The 18,392-nt window shown below is 34.3% G+C and overlaps 2 protein-coding genes across 2 annotated transcripts; one reads left to right on the top strand and one right to left on the bottom strand.

Annotated features, from left to right (window-relative positions):
- Positions 1-8,234: 8,234 nt before the first annotated feature.
- On the top strand, positions 8,235-9,355 carry LOC101713309 (olfactory receptor 51A7-like). The gene is given in 2 exon segments (XM_013064962.2): positions 8,235-9,028; positions 9,031-9,355. Coding segments are annotated over 2 exon segments (933 nt in total). The 5' UTR covers positions 8,235-8,259; the 3' UTR covers positions 9,195-9,355.
- Positions 9,356-15,087: 5,732 nt separating this feature from the next.
- Or51t1 (olfactory receptor family 51 subfamily T member 1) lies at positions 15,088-16,222 on the bottom strand. The gene has a single exon (XM_004863461.2). The coding sequence runs from the start codon at positions 16,220-16,222 to the stop codon at positions 15,215-15,217; it is 1,008 nt and encodes a 335-aa protein (XP_004863518.1). The 3' UTR covers positions 15,088-15,214.
- Positions 16,223-18,392: the final 2,170 nt, after the last annotated feature.

An 18,392-nucleotide genomic window follows, 5' to 3' on the forward strand; every position in this document is an offset into this window, starting at 1 on the left:
GTTTAAGCACTTATGAGTCACACTTTAGATTATCATATTATTTCAAGGTGCAATTTGAAGCTGTGTAGTAGTATGATGTGCATGTTCATCTTATCCATCCTGATTGGATTATTTTATCTCTTATCACTATTACCAACTTGTTAAAGAAATTGTGAACTTAAAAATCCAAACTACTCAATTTGCTTTTGAAATGTAAACATTAAAAATCCCCCTACATAATAAATTAAACATGATTTTACATTTAGGATTTGTATTTTTAAAAGTTCACTATTTTTATTTTCAGAGGCAAGATATGCAATCTTGGAATTTCTTGCTATGTTTTTAGGTTTCAGTATGACCCAATGTTGAATAAACAGAGTAAATTATCAGGAATACAAATATCAATATAACCAACACAAATTCTCCCCATATTTAGTGTGCCTTTGAATAAATTCATAAATAAATAGGAATTGTAAAATTAATAATTTCAATTTTTTAATAGCAAAAATATAAAAGATGAAGGAAGATCCATGAAAGACTAGAGCTACCACGACAAGGTAACCTCATCCTAGAAATTTTAAACTTCAAATTGTACCAGAAAAAAAACTCATATCATCCAAAGCACACATAGGACATACTTGAAATTACTTTTGTTCCTCTCAATTGACATTTAAGTGTGAGTTAATACATTTCATAACTCTTTGGAGGATAACTGTGAGAAACATTATAAGTGGCAAGCATCCCTGAACTAATAGCTTACTTTGTCTATATAATACTTACTGAAAAAAATATTTGGACAGCCTGTAAATGGAGCTGCTAAATCGAAAAAAAATCATTGAGCAGTCCGACCATGTCTTATTCATTTCCTACCACATAATTCCAAACTCAGGGCAAGTGTACTATGAAGATAACTGTTCTTTCTATTTAACCTACAGACCATACCATCTATCCCATGCACATGCGTGAGCACACACACACACACACTCATACCACAGTCACATCCTTTTCTACATTATAGTCATTTATTGACATAGGTTGTATAACAAAACTTTAAGTTTAGGTTTCAAAAGGGATTTTTAGCTCCTTGCACTTACCTGAATCAGATGCTCAGGTCCCTCAAAGAAAAGACCTTCACTTGATCTAAATCTATTTACTTCTGTTTTCCTTACAAGTGCAGACCTCTGAGAATTAAAAAATAAAATAAAAAAGCCTCCTCTGGGAGCTTCCAATAAGTTTATACAGAAAAGATTGGGCCTAGGACATTAATGTTTTCACACCCAGATTCCTCTATGAGTTAAGCAACACATTGTGAGGCAAATGAATGGTAAGCAATATAATTTATGAGAATGTTTGATATGATGTTCATACAAGTTGAGAAATAAAGTTAAAACAGACTAAATGTAATCAAAACATTTTAGACCCAATTGCAAGCCATAGCATTTGGCTTTTCTTTACCTCAGTTTAATCATTTGAAAAATGGAGACAGTAATATGCAAGTATCAGATGTTCATGAAAGCACTGTACAAACCATAAAATTGTTTATGAGTGATTCCATGTATTTTATGATCTACTTTAAGCAGATGTTATTAGATGAACATTGAAATAAACATTATTATTTATTTTGATGAGATGGAGTAACATCTATAAAAACTGAAATTAGTTTCCAATCTTTTATACTTCTCAAAACAAAAACATACACTTAGTAAACTAGAAATAAAAAAGAACTTCCTCACATTGACAAAACTATCTACTAAAAAATCTATAGCTAACATTATATTTGATGATGAGAAATGCAGAATTTTCACTAGTACCAGTTACAAGGCAAGGTTGTGCTCATTGGTGGAGAAGAAAAAATAAAATTGATGTTGTTTGGAGATGTCATAATTGTCTATGTAGAAAACAAAGAAGAAAAAACAAATTCCTCTTGTCTAACTAAAAATGGGTTATAGCAAGGTTTTATCTTATAAAGTTACATGGTTAATATACAAAGGCCAATTGTTTTCCTGTATCAAGAATGAGCAAGTAAAATATAAGATTTAAAACACTACATCATTTTCATTGTTCCCTCAAGACTTATATAATTTACATGTAAATCTAACAAAATATGCACAAGATTTACATGAAGAAAACCATTAAACTCTGATAAAGTAAATAAAAAATTGAGAGATTTTCACATTCTAAGGATTAGAAGATTTAAAATTGCCAAGTTCTTCCCAACTTCATCAATAGATTCAGTGAAATCCAAGTGAAAGTTATTAGCAACTATTTTGAAAATACAAACAAAATGATTGTAATGTTTAAACAGAGAGACCAAAGACTCAGAATAGCCAATATAATCCTGAATAGAGAAGAAAAAATTTAGGAAACTGATCCTCCTCAAATTCAAACTTACTCCAGATCTTCAGTAACCATGACAGGTTGTTATTGGTTAAAGAATAAACAAATGGACCAAAGGAAAGAAATAATCCCACATAAACATAGTATTTTGACCTTTACCAAAGGATCAAAGACAAAACAATGGAGAAAAAAGTAGTCTTCAATAAATGATGCTGTGACAACTACAAACAAAAAAGCAAAATAACACTAGGCACAGACATTATACTTTTTGCAAAAATTAATTGGAATCTCAAAAATAAATGTAAAACATGAGACTAAAAAACACCTAGAAAATAATATATGTGAAAATCTTGATGACTCTAAATTTAGTGATGATGTTTTAGATACAACATCAAAGCACAATCCATGAAAGAAAATTAAGTTGGACTTCGTTAAGATTTGATTTCTCCCCTGTGAAAAATCACTGATACGAGAATCAAAAAGCAAGCCATGCACTGTTTTACAGTTTTTGCTTCCAAGCTGTTGGATTCACTGTTGAAAGTGTGCTATATTGTGTTGAGGGATAGAATACCACCCTCTTAATTTTTTTTTTCTTTGAGACAGCATTTCACTAGGTTGCCCAGGTCAGCCTTGAAATCCTAGACTCCAGTAAACTTTTGGCTTCAGTCTCCCGAGAAGCTTAGTATTACACATACACACCACAACATCACTTGTTCTTTTTCATATATGCAAATTGGATATGCATGAAGTACAGGCAGAATATCCATGAAGTGCAGGCAGGATATGAATGATCTTGGGAAATCTTAGCAAGACAATGCACCACAGAGGTAGGAGTAGAGATAAACACACAGACACAAAGACACACAGCATCAGTGAAACTTAGGGATCCAATTGTGTAAGAAAAACAGACCATCTCTCCGGTGACGAATTCACACACTTTTAACCTTTTAACATCGAAAGGAAGCAGAACATTTAATGGCCTCTTGGGACTGGAGGTAGTATATTCCAAACTTGAAATACCAACCAACCCAAGAAAGAGTAATATTCTGTCTAAGTCAGGCTGGGGACATCAGGCCTAACTAGAAATTCACAAAAAGATGATGTAGATTCCATAGATATGAATAAACCACTAGCGAATTTGTGCCTTTCCTCAGCTCATACCTGTAGCCACATGAATCAACTCTTAAGACCAAGCAGTGGAGAAGGAAAAAGATCAAGCTATTTTCTGGATAGATAAACTTGGTAAACTGAAAATAAATAGTAGATATGTTACTGGTCGTTTATAACATAAGCGTGAAAGATGACATTTAGAAGAAATTCTCTTAATGGGCAGATTTTTATTAGATGGACCTAGTCATCTCTTTGGTATATAAAAGAAGTGGCCCAATGTATGAATATACACAAAGGAAACTCACTGACAAATCAAGGGCTGATTTACCAGTCTCCTAGAAAGAGGGAAAAAAAGATTAAAATACTAGGGGCAAGGAGAGACAAAATGGCATGCGTATGGATCTACAGAATTAAGAACAAAATTCAAAGATTGTTATATTGCTGATCGATATTCATCAAATTCTGTACACCATGGAAAAGACCTAAACTACCAAGTCAACAGAATGGATCTGACAATTGGTATCAGTTAGTTTCTAACATAAGGAATCTCTATGCTGGCACAATAGACTCCCTAATGAAACAGTCGCAGAGGCAGAGATGGACACTCTTCAAGGACCCAAAGCAAAGATTCTTACTCAACAAAGATGACCACAGTTTTGTTTATACCATATATAAAATTAGCACTATTTGTAATCAATGCCAATCACCCAATGTAATATTACCCCTTAAGCAGAGAATGGCCACTTGACAGAATATTATCCTACCATGGAAGGGGAGCAAATCAACTTAGGGGAGTTGACCCATATGGTGGATATGGCTTTGCTTTTCTTTTGATACTAGTGAGCTTCATATCCTAGTGTTTACAAGGATTTGATCCACCATTATAAGCCCTTATGCTGCATCACTTCATACAGGGGAACATGTAGAACAAACAATTGAACAAGGAACATGTTGCCATCATTCTATCACATACTGCACCAGATATCTGCAAAATATATTCCAAAATAATTCCTTGACTGTAAGAAACAGGGAAATGCAAATCTAAAACAATATACCAATTACTCTGGAGTTAAATCATTTTTTTGTATCTTCAACCACTTTTCCTAATCTCTGAGGTGGGCTAACTTTAATATGTTCACTTCTCCAAAAGTTTTGATCCATTCTAGTCTGACCCTTTCCTGGCCTGTGGGCACCAGTGAGTTAAAACTATGGCATTAAACAAGGCCTGATTCTGGAGTTTTCCAGATCTCTTTTTTTTTTTTTTTGGTACCAGGGATCAAACTTGGGTCCTTGCACTTGCGAGGCAGGTGCCGGAACCACTGAGCTAAATTCCTGGTCCCCAGATTTCTTGATAAAAATTATTTGTTTATCGAAGGAAATGGAGCTTGAGGAATTGGTGTCCCATGAGAGCAAAACTCAATGCCTTCTCAAGGGATTTGTAGTCTCAGATTTAAGTCTTGACCAGCAGATAGCTGAGAGGGTTCTAGCTGAAACACATTTCTGTCTCCCTGTTTGGTTAAATGGTAAGTGAAATGGATCATAGCATAATATTTTCCTTTAATATGCTTTAGCTCCTAAAGTGCACCTGAAATATGAATGCTTTATAACTGGGATTAAGACAGGTCTGTAAATAAGGATGATTATAACAGAAGCTTCACATTTTTGGTGTAGGAGTAGCTTAGATGTGAAAAGGAACAAAAATTTAAAAACAAGCAAACATTGATTTCAACAAGAAATGAAAGGAGGGCTGGGGATTTAGCTCAGTGGTTCTTCTGCCTGCCTTGCAAGCAAGGTCCCAAGTTCCACCCCTGGTACAAAAAAAAAAAAAAGAAGAAATGAAAGATTATCTTGGAGATGTTTGCCTGACAATAAGAGCATTTAATTTAGAGGCTCAGCTATGAAAATTTAAAAGGAACTAAATCTTCTTTTAGCCATTCTTTGTACCACGACTGTCCACCTATCTGTAATCATCTCAGAAATCATCCATCTTTAATGTATATTTAGACAGAATAATAGCAGACTCAGAACTTTACACAGAGAGATTGGGAAATAGAACAACTCATCTGACTGAAGAATACAATTTATCTCCTTAAGCAAATAGAAAAGCAGACTCTCAGGTCCAGAAGCCAGCCCAGGAATAACAAACAGAGTCCCAATCACTAGATAACAATGAGAGGAGAAGCCTATCTTGGAAGAGAAGGCAGGTAAAATGATGTCAAGATTTCAAGCTATGGGAAGAAGAACTTTAGAATAAGGAAAAGAGAAAAACCCAGGTATACCAAATGAGTTATATACATTTGGAAAGAATGTAACACAAGATAAAGTATAAGGTAGTATTTAGCACTCATCAGAGGAATGGGACAAACTAATGTTTTAATTCCAGTTTTTCACTTATTAGTTATTTAAAAAACAAAATTAATAATAGTACCTTCCTCATAAAGATGCTCTGATAATTAAGTAAAACTTTTAATATAAGGAATATAAGGTGCCATCTAAGAGAGAGCATTTCTGAATTTTAATTCTTATTTGAAGTAAAAGTTAAACTTTTCCCTCAAGAAAATCAATTTATTTAATAAATATTTGAATCATGTTTCTATGTAGGGCATAGTACTTGAGAATAAATGCATGGAAGCCATTTGATTATAGCTATTGCTAACAGGAATTTGATTATGTTTCAGACTGATGTAGGGATTTTACAGCTTTATCCCTCATCCTCACAGAAATTCTCCTATTTTACAATCTTCCTTTCATCAGTAAGGCCAAGAGAGTCTTCAGATAAATCTATATTTTTAAGTTCATACAAAAAGTGAATACATTGGTTTTAAAAGCAGGACTATATGAATTTAATCTTTAAAAAAAAACTAGATCCTAGTAAGAGTTCCTCATTTTTTTTTTAGTTCCCATTTAAAAAGATCTCCCTTCTCTTTTTTTCTACCCGGTCACCTTGCCACGATCCAGGCCATCTTCTATCTGCCGCAATACTGATCTGGGTAAGCAGATATTGATAACGTACCTTTGCCTTTACTGGTTTAGAGTTAGCTCCATATATTTGGTTTGTTACTGGCAATCTCTACCGCCCTTTTTCCCTCTCGTTCTGTGCAATTTTTTCAATAACAAGCCTGAAAATGACTTCATTTATTTATGTATTTATTTCATATGGTGTCTATAAAGGTTGAGAATAATATTGAAATCATATTTTATGTGTATCTCATTTATTGCACTCACATTGAATTACTTTAATATCTTCTAAGTAATACTCATTTAAACTAATGCTAACCCTAAGGAAAACACTGATCACCAGCTCAGAGGTAAAAAAAATAATTCCAAAGATAAGTTCACGTAAATGAAAATCAATTCAGTTTCATGTGATTTAAATTAATAATGGTTGAATGTATACTACTTGCATTGTGATGAAAATATCAAGATCATTATGACAAAGGCTGTTTTTAATGATCTCATTGGCTACCATAGAAAACAGACACATAAACAAGAATTACAGAACCAGAGAGGTTCTGTAATACAATTACAGTGCAATAAACTATAGTAAGGGTGCATAGACCCTGCTAGTAGAGATGACAAGGAAAGACTTCTAGGAGAAAGCTATTCATGATCCTCTGACTAAGGTTGTTAAAGACCAACAATTGTCCTAAAGGACCTCTGCACTATAGAGGCAAGAGAGTGGCTAATATTCAGGTTGTGACATTATCTCTGCTTTATCCTTTTTCCAGCCATCAGCTCCCCTAGAAGGGAATTTGTCCTTAAAGGTTCATGAAGTGAAAAGCTTGTGGCCTTCTTCTGAATCATCAAGGCCCTCTAACAAAGCCCAGGCTCTCAAAGAAACTCTGATATTCTTTTGCCAAGGAAGAGAAGAAATTAGAACGCTTTTTATAACTTGAAGATTCATTGTCCCTGATAAATTTAATTCAATAAGGAAAAAACTCTCAAACATGCACGATGAATTGAATTGTCTTGAAAAAGCTCTCCAGCTCCAGGACATCTACTAATGATACTGGGGAGAAAAAGGATCCAGAAAATACCAGCACCCCTCATCCCCAGGATGACATCCATCTAACCCTGATGCTCACCATTGCTGACTGGGCCACATTAAACCACATTAAACCTGTGAGAATATATTTTGGATTACATATATTATTCTATGAGTATAACGTGTTATATGTTACATATATATTCTATAACATGCTATCCTACAACAAAGAAGGATTTTCATTTGTATTAGAGGTTAATAGCCAACAATAATGATATTTTTATTTCCTTACTCTGGACTGCTTCCTTTGGAGATTATTGGAATAAAATCAGTTTTGGAAGCTCAAGACCTTGCCTAAAAAGCATTTGGATCAAAAGTCGAAAAATTCAAGAAAACTCATTGATCTCTTAAAATTTACTTCTTGCAGTTTCCTTTAAAAAAAAATTCAAGACTCACTCTTTCCAGGCAAAAGGAGTTACTCTATAGTTTATTCTGATATTCTGATGACATACAATTTTTCATTGGCTAGAGGTGGGGAAGACCAAAGGTTTATGAAAGAGAATTGATTTACAAATTGTTGTTCTTTATGTGATTTTTTTTTTAAATTGAGAGCACAACAGAAACATAGGACTAGTCAAGACAATACCTATAACACTGGTTCTTCTAGATTCTCCTTGTCAGTAAACATTATGTGACTCTTTACATTCTGTTTAGGAGGAACGTCTCATTCTTTTATTTCTTGATATTAGAGTTTCTCAAAATTGTACTTTATTTCTCTGAAAAAACATGCTAAAAGAAAGGAGATAAACACACTCACAGTGTCATAAATGCTTTGAAACTGACTCATCATGCACACTCTCAATTCTTCTGAAATCGAGATCACCACCTTCTTCCTGATTGTAATCCCAGGTCTGAAGCATATTCACATATGGCTCTCCCTTCCCATCTGCCTCATGGACCTGGTGGCCATCCTGGGTAACTGCACCATCCTCTTTGTGATTGGGACTGAGCCCTCACTCCACGCACCCATGTACTATTTCCTTTCTATGTTGGCTGTTTCTGACCTGAGCCTGTCCTTCTCTTCCCTCCCTACTATGCTGCGGATCTTTGTGTTCAATGCCACAGGAATCTCTCCAAATGGCTGCTTTGCTCAGGAGTTCTTTATCCATGGATTCATAGACATGGAGTCTTCAGTGCTCCTGGTCATGTCTTTTGACCGCTTTTTGGCCATACGCAACCCTTTGAGATATAACTCTATTCTCACTAGTGCCAGAGTAGCCAAAACAGGGCTGGTGTTTCTCATCAAAAGCATACTCTTAGTGCTCCCATTTCCTTTCACTCTGAAAAGATTAACATACTGTAGGAAAAGCCTACTTTCTCACTCCTACTGCTTCCATCAGGATGTCATGAAATTGGCATGCTCTGACAACACAGTCAACTTTTTCGATGGTTTCTTTGTTGCCCTCTGCCTGATGTCAGACAGTTTGTTCATTGCTGTATCCTATGTGTTCATCCTGAAGACTGTGATGGGAATTGGATCCCATAGGGAGTGGCTCAAGGCCCTCAACACCTGTGTCTCCCACATCTGTGCTGTGCTCATCTTCTACATGCCCAACATTGCTTAGCCTCCATGCACCACTTTGGCAAGCACAAGTCTCCAATGGCCATGATCCTCATTGCTAACATATTGTTGCTAGTGCCACCTCTGATGAACCCCATTGTGTATTGTGTGAAGACAAGGCAAATCCGTCAAAAAGTTCTGGGCAAACTGGGTCTAAAGTAAAGTTGTGGGGAAAAAATGTGGGGTAGGGTCAACAAGGGTATCAGGGAAGAAAATAAAACCTGTCTAAGCAAATGCTATCAATGATTAATTATCTTTCTTAATTATCTTTATATTCAGTACAACCTATTGTCCACGTATTATGATTGTGTCTGGAAACCTAGGACAGGCATGGGCATTGATGAGGACAATTAATACAGTATTTGTACACTGTGAAATAAATAACTGATAAAGGCATTTTAGTTACACTGTTTATAGCACAAACATTTAAGCACATGTGAAAATAGAGCCTGTCTCCTTGAAGATAATGAATAACAAAGAAGTGGAAGGTTAGGATATGTTGTGACATTCTAGTTACTGATTTTCTTTCTCTCGGGTATGTTGTATTTTTTCGAGGGACATCAGATAATTTTGTTGGAATTCTTGATTTCCCATGTGGGTGAAAGAAGTCAATTGTCAGTAAGAGTAGCTTAGAAATCTTCTCCTTTTGCTTTTCCCTTAGTAATCAAATAGGGATGATGCGTATTTCTTTCACCTTAGAGCTTTTATACTCTTGACTTTTGAAAATAAACTCATCTATAACATTTTTTAAAACATTATTTTTTTCTTTAAAATATTCAAGGGATCCAAGAAGTAGTACCCACTATATGAAGAAAGAGGGATTGTTGTGTCATTGGTAAGAAGTAGGAAGGACAATAACATGCATATGTTAATTTTTAAGGAAATGCTAATCCTGATTATGTGCTGTAAAATATCTGATATAAATTAATGGTTTTTGTGGTTGTTAGAGTATTGAATATTTTACATTATGATATAGCCAGTTACACTAAACAAGGTACAAATAATTTTAAACTGGTAAAAATATCTATGTATTATATAATATAAAGTCATGTGCATGCATGTATGGCTCCGTATTGTAAAAAGATAAACAGCCAACTAATGATGATTGGGTTCCTCAAAAGATTTTTGTAAAATTCCTCTGTTTCTGGTTCATCTTTCATTTTGTACAATTTATTTTTAGACAAATATATAAGAAGTAGTATTTAAAATAAGCTAATCCTTAAAATTTTGTACAGAAATTGAGAAAAACTATTAATAATAAATTTGAATGTTTTACTTCTTGCGTAAGTAAACAAACAATTAATGTTACGTTTGTTCCAAAGGACAATTTTGAAAAAGTTATTCTCTGTTGGCTAACTAATCTTCTGGTTTGTGTTCCCAGGTGAATTTAAATACATTCTTGTTCGATAGCTTACCCTGAGTAGATAACCACCTACTGGGGAAAGGAAGGAACGCACTTGCTTGCCCCTTCTCAGTTCTTTTTTAATGAACCCAAATGCTCATTAATTAAATATTATAATACTTAGTTCACATGTCTGTTTCTCCTGCTGGTTTTCTTTTTTGTTTTTGTTCTTATTGTTTTCACAAAATTTCTGTAAACTAAATTGATTGGCAAAGTTCCAGTACTTGCACAGTGCTTATAAATAGACATGTGGCTAGGCTAGTAGACTGACCCATTTCCCAACTTATTTGGGAGAAGAAGTGGATCAGAACCAAAAAAAAAAACAAACCTACTTTAACAGCAATAAATTGCAAGAGCAGTGAACATCTGGAATAATAGAAAACCCTACTGTTAAAATCAGTGAGGAGTAACTAGTAATTTTAAGTCAGAGAAACTACCCTCAAAAAATGGTTTAAATTCTATTAAACTATTGAAGAAGTAAACATCAGGATAAAAGAAACAAGAAAGAATGTCTTTGCCCCTTTAATCTTCACCTCAAATTCAGAAATTCAAATCTGTGTCAGATAGGAAAGGCTAAGTCATAATATGACAATAAATATTGTTTCTGTATTAGAAGAGTGAATTGAATAAAAAACTGGTTTTTAAAAATCTCAGTTGTCATATAGATTTCATAATCTCCCATTAAGTTTGGAATAATATTTTTGGATACATGCCAAAATAATTATAGAAATGGAATATAATGAAGATTATGGCATATAAATAAATAAAAACTGAGATTAAAGTTGATATAATCATAACATTTATTAAACATATAAAGTTGTCTAATTTGTTCAATAAACTAATGAACAGAACAAACAAAAAGAAAAAAACACTTCAATGTACAATACAGATGGGAAAACTTAACACATAATTAAGAAATATCAGAACATTGAGCAAAATAAATTCATTAGTCAAATAACACTGGTAGAAATAATACTGGTAGAATAATATTTTAAATATTATATGTTTGCAAGTGATATTGTGTGACACATATAAGTAATTTAAAATAAGAACTGAATACAAAGATAGCTCTAAACTTTACTTAAATGCAATAAATAAATAGTATTTGGATGAGAGCAATTTTCTAAGGAAGTAACATTAGAAAAGTATGTCAAAATGCAATTAGTTATATGAATAATCTTTATATAGTTATAATTTGGAAACCAGTAGGGATAGGATGTATTCCATATTTATAAGCTGCCAAGCATTGAGCTGTTTACTTCTCTTAACAACATTAACTTTCCCAAGAGCATGAGAAAATAGATTTTATTATCTCCTCTTGTTCTGTACATTAGAAAGTAAAGTTTTCCAAAATATTAAACAACTTTCTAAAGATGTAGAGCTCTAAAGTTTTCAGAGATTGAATCTAAATCCAGACTATATGATTCTTAATCCTAAAATTCAGGCACTAATAGATTCAAAATTATTTTGCTGCCTCCAAAATTTAATAATTTATATTTCTAGGAATCTAAGAACATAGTAATTATTTATATGAATATATGTCAAGAGTTACTAAAATGTTAAATAAAAGTAAATAGTAATATAAACTATGATATAAATATTATTCAATATATTTTACCCATGCAGCCCAATATTAACAACAAAATGATATTTACTAGGCAACATATCAGGTGTTAAAGATTAAATAGAATATAAAAAGTAGTTCTGATATCAAGCATCCTACAGAGGTAGAGAGAACAAATAAATTGTTATATTCACTGAGTAAAGTATGGTAAGTTTAAGCACACCTAAAAATAATGATAAATTATATATTTTGAAAAAGAATTAAAGATTTCCTTGAGGAAATGAAGTCTAGTATAAAATATTATGATTTCATAGAAAATATGAATAATCACAAAAAAGGAAAATATACATGTAAGTATACACGGTTATCTCAGTTGAAATATTTGTGTCCATATGTTTACATAGTAAAAAATGATCAAGTGAAAAATTTAAAAAGATCAACTCACACATATATTATAAATAATCCTTACCTTTTTATTTTTTTATTATTTTTTTTTATTTTTTGGTACCGGGGATCGAACTCAGGTCTTTGCACTTTCGTAGCAGGTGGCTAAACTGCTGAGCTAAATCTCCAGCCCAATCCTTACCATTTTAAATAGATTTTTGTATTTCTTTACATATTCACAAATTTTAATTATGTATACTAGATGTGACATAATTAGAAAAAAACTCAAATACATTAAATATATGACTAAAATTACAAGAAAAAACAAATTCATATCATATTTACAATTTCTACCATAGGGATAAAGTACATCAACGAAAACCTTCTTGGTATGGAGTAGGCAGGTTGCATGTTGAGCAAGTTACGAAACGTACATTTGAAGTAATAGAAGATTAACAGAAATAAGGCAGACTGCTTTAAGTACTGACCATCATAAAAATAGAAGAATCATTGCACATTCCCACAAATGATCATCTAAAGCCCTTGAAATTTAGAATTTTTTATGGTTTAAAAAGGCCCTACAGTCTTTGAAGAGTTATTTTGTATTCAAATACAATGTCATGATGTAGAATAAATAATGACCACAAATATATTCACATCAGTTCATTTTAGGGTTATTCAACCAATTCATTTTGACACTAAACTTAGAAAAAATTTAAATAGTGTTTTCTAAGTGCTCTTAAATTTCTGAACTGTTAGTAGGGAATAGTAGAACTATAAAAGAAAACTTTTAAGATCCTCAAATAAAGTAACACAGGGCCAGAGATCTCTGTAAGGACTGATGCAGGCAGCTCAGATGCTTAGAGGAGGCTATGATCTGAGACATCCTGCCCATCGGGGTCAGCATCTCTGCCACAGTGTGACGCTGTCTAAGGAAAAGTGTCTCCACTGCTGCTGCACAGGCCCTCTTCTTTCGTCAAGCACAGAGATGTCTGGATCAAAACCACGAACAGTAAAAAGCAGTGTTTGGAATTTTATACTATTACTGGTGTCCTCACATAATGCCAAGGAACTTCATCCAGCACTTCTAACATGCCCAACTGTGCGCCAGCCTTCCCTGACCCTCCGCGCTCCTCAAATTTTTGCCTAAAATTGTCTCTTATGAATGATCTTAGGGCTGTAGTTTTATTCTGGAATTACTAACAGGGTGTCAGTCTAAATAAGAAATCTTCTTTCCTTAATCCTTTTTCTACAGAAAATGTTTAGAAACTACATGTGTCTTGGGACTGCAGCTTTTGCATAATAGTTGTGTTTTCTCTTTTGAGGGGCGAGGTTCCTTGTAAAGAGGACAAAACCAAAGAGACACTTATTTGGAAGCAATATGAGAAGGGAAATTTGAAATACAAAACGCTAAACTGTGGTATACTGAATTTCAAAGGCTTCTCATAAAGTTCACACAACCAAAAAAGATTTTGGTAGTACTGTTCGATGTGGAGACTGGAACACTGAAATTTATTTCAAACTGGACTACTTTGTAGGTTGGTCACTGTACTGGTTTTTTGCCATTTAAAATAATGATTCCTGCCACATATTTTGGAGTGTTTGTATAACACCAGTGACATGTCTAAAGGAAAAATTTCACAAGTTATTGAATTGTGAATAATAAATGACTTTTGTTGGTAATTTTTCGATAAGAGGCTATTGTGTTTTTAGCAAAGCAGGGTCACAAACCCATCAGTGTTTCATCAGAACAATGCAGATTTCCAGAAAACTGATGTAAATGAAGCAGAGTGTGGGCCTGGTAGCATTTCCTATCTACCAAGGAGTGGGAGATTGGTAAAGAGGAAGGAGGCAAGGGGTTCAAATCAGAATACCTGTTTGGTGTACTGTGGTCAGACAACAATTACCGAGTGTAAAGAACATTTCATAAATATATGTAGAAGAAAAGTTGCAGAATTCTCTCTAACACAGGGTCAATTCTGTAGTCGAGGTTACATCTTCACAAAGTAAATGCTCTTAATAAAGATAGGGTCGAGATTTCTAAACAGCATCAAAGTTATCCTGCAATTCTACAGTGACAAGTACAATGCGGGTAGACGCAGCTAACAGGGAGGTGGAAGCCAGCAGATGCATTTAGACAAAGGCTGCAGTTCCAGGGCCAAGTCAGCACGAAAAACAGGTATGGTATCAGAATCAGAACTATATTAGAATATTTAGCTGATAGAAACTAACAAAAGGTAATGTGTAATTTTATATTGAACCTACTGGAAATATACAAAATAGCAATTAGAACTGTAAAAATATCACTGTTGCTACAAAAAATTAATTAAGGAAGGATAGAATTACCTCTCTCTAGAAGTGACTCTAAGAACCAAAATCAGAGTTGAAGATTTTCTGAGTTTCCAATTACGAATTTCTGCATGTGTGCCTTTGCACACCTATGCAACTTTTCCTTTTACCAGCTCAAGGAAATATCTTCATTGTCTCCTGAGAAAAACAAAATTTGATCTCAGGGGAAAAACAGATCTTACTCAATTGAATTAAAAATAAAATTATGATTTATCTCTAGTCAAAGAATTATTGCTTTAAAGCAGATATATTGTTTCACTGGATTGAAATGATTTTACTGTACTCCATATATGTCCTTTAAAATTTTGAGAGATATATCAAAAATTTAGTTGGTTTTGAACTGTGGATTTTTTTAAAAGTCTTTCATAAACTCAAGAAAAAATTCTTCTCTTCTTCTCACTCCTATAATCCAGTTGGAACTGCCTCAGTCCCCAAAATGTCTGCATGACACTGCCTCAAATCCCATCCCTACTTACTCATAATTTATGTGCTAGAACTTATCCCCCTTTGATTCCACCATTCCCTAAGTCCCCTCACTTTGGTTCCTCTTAAACTTTTGAACTGGAACAGCTGGGTCATGGCCTGGTGGATCACCTTGGTCTTCAAGCTGTAAATGATAGGGTTCAGTACAGGTGGTAAGAGCAGATAAATATTGGCCAAAGTACTACAAATAACTCTCGGAGTGGAACTGAAAAGACGGTGGGCTAAAGACAGGCTTATCATTGGCACATAGAAAACTGTAACAGCACAGATGTGACAGACACAAGTGCTGAGGGCTTTTTGTTGCTTCTTTGGTGCCACAATGCTCAGAACAGTTCGGAGGATCAAGATATAGGAGAAAAGAATGAACAATAAGTCAGTGCCATTCAGGTAGAGCTGAAGAAACATCCCCCAATAATTGCCAAGCAAAGCCTTGGAATATGAGAACTTGATCACATCTGAGTAGTAGCAAAATGGGTGTGAAAGTTCTTGACCTCCATGGAAAGACTCATTGATCAAGGCTACCATACAGGGGAAAGAGAAAATTACTTGCCTTATGCACACCGTTAGTACAATCACCAGGCTCATCATGTCTGTGAGGATGACAGCATACTGCAGTGGGTTACAGATAGCCATGAAGCGGTCAAAGGCCATGGCTACCAACACCGAGGACTCCAGGAAGGAGAAGGTGTGCACAAGGAACATCTGAATGAGACAAGCTTTAATGCTGATTTCCCGGGCATGAAACCAGAGAACCCCAAGCACAGTGGGAAGGGTTGTGACAGTCAGACATAGGTCAATAGCTGAGAGCATGGAGAGGAAATAGTACATGGGTTTGTGGAGACTCCGCTCAGTGACGATGATGAACAAGATCATGCTGTTTCCCAAGAGGGCGATGGTGTAGAGGCAGCAGACAGGAACAGAGATCCAAACATGAACAAGTTCCAGTCCAGGGAAAGCAGTGAGGAGGAAGTTGGAGGAAGAGGATGTAGTGTTGTTGAAAACTAACATGGTGAGTGGAGTCTACACTCTAAAAAGAAATACAATAATGGTAATATTTATCATTTGATCTTTTTTTTGTAAATACTTTCTTTAATAAATCCTTCCCAAACCACACAATTGTATCTCTTTATTCAAAACTTTTGATCTAATCACTACATGGGATTAGCACTATCATATATTTCTCCAGTGTCTTAGATTTTTCTTGTTAGATTCTCTCCCATTTTGCTGTCTCTGCTTTATAAGCATTTCTAAATCATGACCATCAACTCAGACTCATTCCAACATTAATTTCCAGACTAGTCTTAGCTTCAAAAAAGAAATGCTTACAGAATTATGTCACACATTTGCACACATTCCAACAAAACAGTTTGCACAGTTACAACCCGTTGGGCCATTTGGTTAAATCTCCAAGTGATAGAAGTTTCTCCAGAAATAATGAAAAAGCACATAAGAGCCACTCTGGACACCTATGGGATCATACTCTGTGTGGTCCTTGTTGAAAGCTGGTAAGGATACTGTATCCAGAGGTATCCTTGTACCTGAATCAAGGACTATCATTTCCTTTTAATGTCAGACATTCATTTCATTTCCTGTAGAGGAATAATTTCAATAATTCTGCCCTTCCTTCCTTCCTCCCTCACATATTTGAGAGACTGGGATTCACTATGTTCTTTATTTCTATTTCTCTGGATGGTTTTCCAAGCCTACTGAAATAACTAGGGCATATATTTTCTCCATCTTTCAATTTTGGGTTCTGTTCTCACTCCTCACCTTATGAATTTGAACCCATTTACTTTGAGAAAACTGTCCTAATGATATTGTCCAGATTTCTAAGCATTATTCTGGAATAAATGACTTCAGACACCCTGGTTTAGTACCAGTAAGTGATCCTAGACAAAATATCCTGCCCCATATCAATTTCTACCTCTGTTCTGATATTTTGGTAAAGTCACTATGAGAATTTAATGATTCACTGTGGAGAACATGCCTTGTTTTATTACTATGATGGGGCCATTGATGTTTGCACTATTTTATGTTACTATAAGGACACAGGAACAAATTCTTCACCCCTCCTGCTTATTTTTCTTCTCTTGATGATTGAGCTACTTGTGTCAATTTACAGAATTATTCCAACTTCATGAAGTTCCTTCTTTTATGGCCTGGCTATGTCCTTGGTTGAATTTACTTGAGATCACTTTCAGGCATGAGAAAAGGCATGAGAAACACTCCATGACATGTGATAAGTGAGACTGAAGTAGGGAATAATATAAAGAGAACATCTCAGAAATAGGCAAGTGGATGTGATGCCACAAATTGGAATATTAGGTAGTTTGTGAAATTCTCTTACTCTGTGATAGCTATCCAGGAATGTCTGTGCAATACAAAATTTACTGACTCTCCTCCTATATTACTTTATGCACGTTTTTATAACATTTTGTATTCTTATTGGATCATATTTCTATATCCTGCTAGGATGCTCAATGGAATAAAAATATATGTTGCTATTAAGTTTTTCCAGAGACACACATGATTGGCATTTTATACATATTGCTCTGTTTAAATGATACAGGATGAAGAAACAGATAAAGAATAGATAAGAGAAAAATAAATTGAGCCTGGAAGTTTTGAGAAAATGATGAGCCATTGGGAAATTACTTCCCTAGACATTATAGAGTGTGACATAGTGTCGGTAGGAGAAGAAAGAGTGGACAATAAGAGAAAAGAAAAATAATATTTTTTGTGTAGGTCATACATTTCGATAATCTTGTTATACATACTTTTATATAATCCTAGGAAAAGTTTGACAGGGATATTTTCTCTTGTTTTATAGAAAACAATGGTGCAAATTCACTTATATACAAGGCAAATAGATATAGATTCAAAATTCAAAACCAGATTTACTAAATCCAAGTTCCATTGTATTTTACTAAACTTCAGATTGTCAGAGAGGCCAGCCATATGAGATAATCTACATGGTTGTTTGTTGTGATATTCTTCTTCTAAATAAACAGATATTGTATTATATATCTACATGATTCAGAGGAGAGATAGACATGCATATAAATAAAGAACTGTGTCTTCATGGCACAGAATATTTGAGGAATCCAAATTTACTTGAAAATATGTGTGAGTGTCTGCAAATGTTTGCATGGCATGTATTCCAGTGTGCTGGTGTATG

Source organism: Heterocephalus glaber, unplaced genomic scaffold (assembly GCF_053883595.1).
Source record: "Heterocephalus glaber isolate CG9 unplaced genomic scaffold, H.glaber_assembly_v1.0 deba00001428, whole genome shotgun sequence".
In the NCBI taxonomy this organism is placed as follows: Eukaryota; Metazoa; Chordata; class Mammalia; order Rodentia; family Bathyergidae; genus Heterocephalus; species Heterocephalus glaber.